This window comes from Limulus polyphemus, unplaced genomic scaffold (assembly GCF_000517525.1).
Source record: "Limulus polyphemus unplaced genomic scaffold, Limulus_polyphemus-2.1.2 Scaffold1061, whole genome shotgun sequence".
In the NCBI taxonomy this organism is placed as follows: Eukaryota; Metazoa; Arthropoda; class Merostomata; order Xiphosura; family Limulidae; genus Limulus; species Limulus polyphemus.
In genome coordinates this window covers 299,521-308,875 of record NW_013666671.1, presented here as the reverse complement: position 1 = coordinate 308,875, position 9,355 = coordinate 299,521, and the positions used below count along the sequence as shown (strand labels likewise).

Here is a 9,355-nt window from a genome sequence, read left to right as displayed (position 1 = left end):
ATCATTCTGTTGGTGTGTGAACTAATACTAAAATATTGATGATTAGAATCATTTCTCAATGTGTTTGTAACAGTATCAAAACTATTGCTAGTTAACATACCTGCTGTGTGTAGTAGTAGTGTTAGAATACTGCTGTAGTGACATTTGATAATTGATTAAACTTCAGGCTCATTAACTGAGTACATTTAACTAATTGGTTATTCTCAAATGAGACATGAATAGTTGGAATAATCAAAAATAGTAAAAATCAGAAACATTAATTTTGATTACTAGATTATTTTCACAAGTTGTAACACAAACCAATTAAGCTGGACAACTTGAATTAATCAAAAATAATAATGAGAAATGATAAAAGCAATATTTCAATCACTTAGATAGTTCGAATAACTGAAACCAGTAATAATCTGAAACATTAATTTTGATTACTTGATTATTTTTACACTAATCACCGTTATTTAAGCTCATAGGTAATCAATTAATCGATTTAGTTGCCCAGCTATAGCCACAACTGGATGCCATATCTATGTGTAGATGGCTAGAAACAGGCTGCATGAGGTTAGAGTGTATTCCAGATACCTAAAAGTTATTCACTTACAGCAATACACAGAACAACACACATACAATGGTGCTTAACCTTGTAGCCAAAAACCAGGCTTACACTCAAAAAAGAGAGAATCTCAAATCAGATTTAACCCTGTTTTCATACAAGAACATGATGTACATGGTGAAAGTGGAAGAATGGAGTGGAAAAACAAGCATCAAATGGCATATGGGCCTCTACATCATGTTGAATGGTCCAATTAATGACACATTCTATTGACCATATCCTACAATTCTTTGTACTGCATTATGCTGATGCAACTGGCGCTAATTTCAGCCTAGTGAATGATAATACCAACCTCATTATGCTAAACTACTTGACATATTCCTTAAAGATGAGGGGATTTATAAAATTGAATGGCTGTATGTGCATCAGGCTTCAATCAAATTCAACATGAAGGGATGCTCTTGAGAGATCCTTGCATCCCATAAAGTTGACTCCAGACTCTAAAGATGCCATGGAAACAGCATTTTCGGAGGAGTGGTTGAGAATACTTTAAGGTCTTATCAACATTTTCATTTTGAACATGTAAACATCAGTACCAGGCAGTCCCTATTATTTTAGTGACCACAATCCACACTGAAGTGAAATGTCATGAACTTTAAAGGTATAAAGCCATCTCTACCAAATTTACATTAACTAGTTTAAATGACTGATCATTTACAATTTAGATCACATGATGAATCATCAGATGCTCATTTTGCAAAAAGAAAAAAGGAACTGATAGATGTGTTGGAACTGTGCAAGAGGATGCAGAGTCTATTAAATCAGTGGTTCCCATCTACTGGTCCAGGAACCAGTGCCAGTTGAAAGTAAGATTTCAGCTGCTCGCAAGATGGTCTAAAAAATGTTTTAAAATATATTGTTTTAAACTGTAACATAAAAGTAATTTAAAAAGCTAATATTGTGCAAAGAGGTCCATGAAATTTTGGGATCAAAAAAGGTTAGGAACTACTGTACTAAATGATGCATTATAATTAAGTTTCAACTTTAAAACTTAATCTAATAAAACTATAACTTTTACCACACTTTACAGACCCAATTCTGCTTACTAACAACTGGTTAAAGTTCAGACGTGACAGTCTTACCTTAGTAAGCAGCCATTTACTACCCTAATTTACAGTAATCTTAGTTTTCTATATTTCACACCAATAATAATTTATAATTGATATGCTGAAACTGTTTCAAAATCCATACTGTGTCTTTTTCCTTTATACAGGGGACAAGAAGTCTTACTGAGGTTACATAGCACTGTAGACACTGAGGTCCTATAAATTATTTCATAAAACAAAAAACAGTCTTCAGTATCTTTATCATTATAAAGCCTATAAAATACTAGACCAAAAGTATTTAAAGCTGATTAATATCTAATATGACAGAGAAGACAAACTCAGCCAACTATGCTTCTCTTTATTATGTACCTGTAAACTCCATAATGCTTTCCTGATGCTCTGTCTCCACAGATGGAGCAAAGATGCTTGGACCCACTAAGAGGATGGTTTGGTGGATAACTGTTATGCTGCTGCTGAGAAACCTAAGCATAAAAAAAAAGGGTTTATATATCATATTATATGGATATCCGTTTTTTTGTTAACATTGATTAATTTAAAACCTAGAGCATAACAATTAAAGATTAAGTATTGAAAAAAAGTCTTCTATCATATTGGAGGAGATAATATTATGTTGCCTTCCTCTTATTTTTTTTACTTATCAACATTCTACACTCCTATTTAAGATCTATCACTTGTTGCACCTTCTTTATCTGATATTATGTTATCTTATTATTTCTTCTTTCCTCCTAATCTTTCTGTCTAATAGTCTGCTATTTGTTTTTACACAATCACACAGATGTGTTCCCTAGTTTTCAGGCTTTGAAATATGAGCATTAAACCCCTACAACAATACTTACTGTTTGAGAAACAAAATTACTGGCAAGAATTCCAGGAAAGCTTTGCTGTGATAGGCTGCTTGTAACACCAGAATTCATTCCTGCTGTGGTCACTGCTGGATTTGTTGATGACCCTGTGCCATTGGTCAGTGGTGAAGGGCTGATCAGCCCACCTGAAATTGATAGAAAGAGTAAAACTAAGAACCATGTTCAAACATAATGTGTTATCTCATCCCTTATCAATGTGAATAATTCAGATTTATTGGTTTCATCACTTATTTATTCACATAAAATGTAAGCAGGAGTGAATTTCTATCAGTACTCTGTGCTTGAACTTGGTTGATCTGCTTTTCATCAATTCCACATGTGTTCCATCATAATGTTAGAAAGCAGACATGTCACAACTTACATAATCTAAATAATCAATAAAATTCTTCAAATGAACCAATAAATGATATTAGTTCTTGTTGGCAACAAGATCATGTGGATAAGTTATTTAACATCTTCAAGGTAAATCATTATCAAGCCAATCAGACAGCTACATCTGGCTATGTAATTTGTATGATTAGTCAGTAATGATAAATATATCCAAATGACACATTTTATTGGCTGAGGTGCTGTGATTGGTACTTGCCATGACAGTGGAGCCCTGATAATGTGTATTTGTGATTCAATGGAATTGGTGGGAAACACAACATCTAGGGTGGGGGAGTTTAAAGTTATGAAATTTTTAGTTTAGTTGCCTGTTTAATATCTATGTGTTTCTCTAAACTTATCAAAAAAAACAATTTAATATCATGGAGAAAAAAATCCAGCAGTTTTAGTAGCTTGTCAAAAAGAAACCTACAATTGTGCTCACTGTGAGGGTTGTTATAAAAATCATTAAACTATATTATAAATTACATATATGAACAAATTCCTTTGTAGTAAGTGCATTTGAGTACCAGCTCTTTTTTTTGAGAATTTCACCCGTGAGTGTAACGATTATGTAAGTAGAAATTAACAGCATAAAAAGTGATTGCTTATAATAATGATTTGATTTATTACCAAGGTTGCCAACAAAAAGTAACATTTTAACAATGTATATAAATCCATAAGTAGTAAAAAATGTTTTCTTTTAATGATGGCAGTCAAAAATTATAGTGTCAGTAAAAAAAAACCACTGTTTGTCTGTATGCCCATAAACAAAATTGTAAGGTTAGCAACACTATTTATTACCTAAAAACTTTTTATAACTGACACAGAACAAAAAAAATATTATAATTATAATGTATAATTATTCCATAACAATATTTTTAATTAAACCCTTCCTGTAGTTCCAAACAAGCTTTCCATAATAATCTAATTTCCTTAATGTTTTTCCACACTGATTTGTGTCAATTATTACAAGCAGCAAAGGTATAGCTAACACACTTCATACAAACTCAACCAGCAGTATTATACTACCACATATGGCAGACATACAGCTATCATATTCTTACAAGACAACCAATAGTTTCCTATTAACACAAATTATAGAAATGTTGCTCGCATATTTTTTGCCAACACAGTCAGTAGTATCTTATTGCCACAAACATCAGAAATATATCAAGTATATTCTTACAAACACAACCAGCAGTACCCTAATACCAGAAAGTGAACATATAGCATATTGTTGTTGGCAGTGTTGTCATTCTTTTAATTTAGACATTTTTATGAATGTTGACTAGTAGATGTTTTGATGTCACATGATGAGTATATAGTTCCATGTCTGGAATTTTCTTGAAAGTTTAATAAATGATTTAAGTTAATGTGAGTTAAGCTAGAGTAGGTGTTGTTTGATTACTAAGTTAGCAAGTTGTCTGTTACTTCAGTTTTATAATTATTTTACTTGTTTCCAACAAAGTGCAAGAGATATGAGAAGTACCACATGTACAAGAAAATTAACAAATAAGTGAAATTCTTGTGCTAGTGTCTATATGAATTTAGGTCTATCAGTGAACATCAGTAAAGCTAACTGGTAGAACATAAAGTACAAGAAATAAAAGGTTTTGATTATTTGGAATCTGTATCATGTTTTACTGAATAACCCAAAAGAACTTGCCCCATCATAGAAACCATTACATTATTCTTACGAATATAACTAGCAGTAACTTACTAACAAACACAGCAGGGATAGTTTATATAGTTTGATCAAGACATAAAGCTGTATCTCACAACCACAAAGTGGAGACATAATTAGGCCCAACATTAAGGAAAAACAACATAGGCAGTTGCCTAGGGTGTCAAATTATTGGAGGCTCCAGTGTGGGTAGATGTGCAGCATAATTCTGCTTAAAGAGTCAGCTAATCTAATACTGGCTCTGGATACATTATATTTTTACAAATACAAATACCAGTATTTTACTACCACATAGTGCAGAGATACAGCAGAAATGCTAATCAATAGTATTTGAACACTACTACACACACACAGCAGGGATGCTAACCAACAGCATTTTAACAGTACTACACACACACACACACAGCAGGGATGCTAATGACCCAGCTCTAGTTGTAGCTACAAACATTTTACTCAGTCTTAGAGAAGATATTCTTCAATTTAGTTTCACCAAGTACACAGCAATATTAAACCACAGGGAAAGAAGCTTGTCAGTTTCACCAAGTACACAGCAATATTAAACCACAGGGAAAGAAGCTTGTTAGTTTCACCTAGTACAGAGCAATAATAAATCTAGGATGAAGAAGCTTGTTATTTCCAACAAATAAATAAAAATACAAAATGTCAGTGGAAGGAGCTTTTCATTTTCACCTACTAGAAGAAAATACTAAATCTTCGGCAAAGATACTTTATAGTTTTATCCATAAAAACAAAATGATAAAGTTAGTGAGAGAAGGTTGTTAGTTCTACATATTAGAGAGAAGTATTAAACTTTGCTAAAAAGACTTGTTACTATTACCAACCAGAGGAAAATACTAGAGTAAAAGAAGCTTGTCAGTTTCATCAAGGAATGAGTGAAATAAGTCAGTGAATTATGCGCAGTAAAGAATGAAAAATGATTGTCAGTTACTAGGATTAATTTTTGAAATTAATTTAAAAAAAACATTCCAAGAAGTTTAAAATAAATTTTTCAAGAAAAACCTTGCATATTATCCATTGCTAGGGGGAAAATACATTGTTGCTTCTCAAAAACACATCTTTTAAGATCTACAAACTGTATGTATGTGAAGTAAGCTGATTTTCTCTTATAATACAATCTATCTATCATGATCAATAGTGTAATTTTTTATGTACTTCATTTCAACTGCTTTTAGGACTTAATCTTTTCTTCTTCTTTTGTGAGAAAACTTTGTTCTTGTAAAAAAAATCACATTTTTCAGTGATGCAAAGATGAATGATTTATCTTGAAAACCATAAGAGTATTCTTCCTCCATGATTTTCCACCATGTGAAAACCAAATCAATCCACTTTCACCAAGAAGAGATAACTACTAGACCCGATTCTAAAGAGCTCGACATTTGCTACAAATACAGAGAAATTATAAATCTTTGTAAAAGAAGTTTGACTTTTTAATGAAACATAGAAATAATATATATTAGTAAAAGAAGCTTGTCCATTTTCCCTAATAGAGAAGGATAACAAGCATCTGAAAAAAATATTGTCAGTTTTCCAAAGTAAAAAAGAATACCATGCCTTAGTGAAAGACGAGCATTACCAAACCATGTTAAAAGGAACTTCTCAGGTTGGCTAAGTACAGAAAAATTTTAATCTGAGTAAATACACTTATTAATTTCATCTATACTGGACATAATACTTAAATAATGATAAGATATAATACTATAGCTGTTATAAAGCAAAATCACTGTTATAAAATACTGTTATTCACAGCCCCAGATCATTGTTGTGCGATTTTTCAGGCATATGACGATTAGTCACATGATCTAAAATAGAAATGACTGATCGTTCAGCCTATGTGTATATTTATGATTGTGTTTTAATTTTTAATATTTTCCTAGTTAAGTTTTAAATTTTATAAAGGGAACTGTAAAAAAAATTCCTGGGAAAATAAATGTTGTTGCCCAAGAATTTCTTTTTATATTATGACATTTATTTGTCTACCTGCAATAGTACTTTTTTAAATAATAAAAAAAGATTTTCTTGAAAAAAGAAATATATATATATATATACTCAACTTTTTTCCTTTACAGTAAACAACCAACCTGTTACCTCTTCTATATGTCTCAATCACTTTCAACAAGCAAGAGACAGACATACCTTTACTGACAATACAACCAATAAACTTTCATATCACTACTGGTTTTATGCTACACTAGAGAAACTTATATTAATTAAAGGATAAAAATTAAGTAAAACCAGGGGTGAAATTCTGTCGGTACTCACCAGTACCGAGTACAGGAACTTATTTTTTAAGGTGGTACTAGTACGGGTACTTATTTGAGCTGCTTTTTTCGGATGCATTCCATTGTTTCACCAAAAACAGTTATTCATTGACACTAAGATTGTCGTTTTTTTATGTCTACACATAGATTTTTTTTCATTTTCAAAAATATGTCCACTTCACCCTGCTGAATACCTCTACTTTTTTTTGAAAACTTCACCCCTGGTTGAACCTAGTAACATTTTTAAAAAAGGGGAAAAATTATTGGTAAAAGCTAAAAACATATACTTATGCATATAAAGTGGTCTCACACAACCTCTTCTCAGTTATTACTCTGAAGGTAATCATATATTTTAAAGTGCGCCAAACTTTTTATGAACCACAACTAGACTTCAAAGAAGGTACCAGGATGCTTCAATAACGTGTGGAAAGCCTTTGGATGAATGGAAACAATCCAACTGTAGCAGGCTATCACAAACTGGCTAAAAGTGTTACCTTGTGTCATTAAAAGAATACAGACCTACTTATGGGAGCATACCGTGTTTGGAAGGTTATAAGGTGCTCTAAAATTAAACCTGATATTCTTCTTGAGTCAAAATTTGATCAAAGTAACTAACAGTTTTACCTCAATGTGCTTCTAAACTGTTAATGAAAATACTAAAGGCCAAAAAAGAAAGACCAATCCTCCTATAAATCTAAAACAAACATCAAGAAAACAAATTAATTTTTCCCTTCCTGAAAACTGTCTAAAAGAAATTTATATTCATTTTAATTCTATACCTCAAATATATGAACAAATGATTAATGTCAGTAAATAAAATGCATCTATATATACATATTTATATGTTTAAAGAAGAAATGTGTGTGTGTTTGCACCCTAACTCCTCCAAGCCTATTAGGGCAATCTCAACCGAAATTTGTATGTGAGTACTATGAACTATGTGGAATGTCCTAAGGGGCTAAAATTTAACTTAACCCTATTTGTATTTTGTAAAGCCTATTGGTTAATTACTCCCAATCTCAAACAATCTTGGCAAGTTGATGCTTTAGACAATGTTGAATCTTCCAAAGGGATTCAAGGTCAAAGTATTAAAGTTGCTGGATTATTTTTCAAACAACCATGCTTTTCTCATGGTCAATGAGATGTAGGGTGTACAAGGGTGGGATCACCTCAAAATCTTTATCTGTTGGTAGATGTGAAGCAAACTGCAAATGTTGTTTATGAAGAACCTTTGTTATAATTTTAAAATTTTGAGATAAAGTTTATGTTCAAGTTATTACTTTGAAATATATGATTGCTGTTAAACTTACATTGTTTTAAGTAAGTTTAAACCTTCCTGTCAGTTGATGGGTGTTTCAGTTTGTATCAAATATTATTAATCTTTTTCAATTTTTCAAAGAAAGAAAATCAGTGAGATAGGAGGCCCTTTTCAGAGGGGCTGGGACTAAAGGGTCCTATGTGCTAGTGAATGAATTTGTTGTGGAGGGAACCTGAGTATTACTTACTGATCCACTGCATTAGAAAGAAAAATTTTAGGAATGATAGGCAGTGTTGAATACAGGGAGAGAATAATCCCCTGTGCAACCCCCCCCCCCAAAAAAAAAGTCCAGTATTTTTCATTTTATTGAATTGGAATTCCCACCACCACCACCCGGGTGGAAATGTCTGGATTCAAAACTGATGATAAGAAGCTTCCTTATTGCCAAAATTGTTGGTATACTATTACCTCAGCCACTTGTATCTCCAATAAATATTTATTACTACTGGTAAAATAAAGAGAATTTTCACAATTGCAATGGATTGTCTGGGGGAATGAAAATATGCTAGCACAGAATTCAAACAATGGAACAGTGTTGGGAACAGGCACAAAAATATTGGTAGTGTATTAGCACACAGTTTTGAAAAGTTGATAGCGCACTTGCACTATGTAACGATACTGCTGCTTGGACACTTGAACAATGTAGATAAGCATATACAACACAAGCAGACAAGTGTTATCTTTTAATTGTAGTTCACTGAACAAGCTTCTTTCCCTCAGGTTTAATATTGTTGTGTACTTGGTGAAACTAACAAGCTTCTTCCTCTCACATTTAATATTGCTGTGTACTTGGTGAAACTGGCAAGCTTCTTTCCCTCAGGTTTAATATTGCTGTGTACTTGGTGAAACTGACAAGCTTCTTTCCCTGTGGTTTAATATTGCTGTGTACTTGGTGAAACTGACAAGCTTCTTTCCCTCAGGTTTAATATTGCTGTGTACTTGGTGAAACTAACAAGCTTCTTTCCCTTTGGTTTAATATTGTTGTGTACTTGGTGAAACTGACAAGCTTCTTTCCCTTTGGTTTAATATTGTTGTGTACTTGGTGAAACTAACAAGCTTCTTTCCCTGTGGTTTAATATTGCTGTGTACTTGGTGAAACTAACAAGCTTCTTTCTCTCACATTTAATATTGCTGTGTACTTGGTGAAACTGACAAGCTTCTTTCCCTG

General features: G+C 32.4%; 1 protein-coding gene across 1 annotated transcript in view; it reads right to left on the bottom strand.

Moving 5' to 3' along the window:
• Window positions 1–9,355, bottom strand: part of LOC106461938 (retinoic acid receptor RXR-alpha-B-like) — a 40,406-nt gene that overhangs the window by 16,403 nt on the left and 14,648 nt on the right. The window contains exons 2-3 of the mRNA XM_013921805.2: window positions 2,511–2,662; window positions 2,023–2,135 (exon numbers count right to left, since the gene is read on the bottom strand). Of these exons, the coding sequence (XP_013777259.1) occupies window positions 2,023–2,135; window positions 2,511–2,662 (265 nt within the window). The remainder of the gene's footprint in view (window positions 1–2,022; window positions 2,136–2,510; window positions 2,663–9,355) is intronic.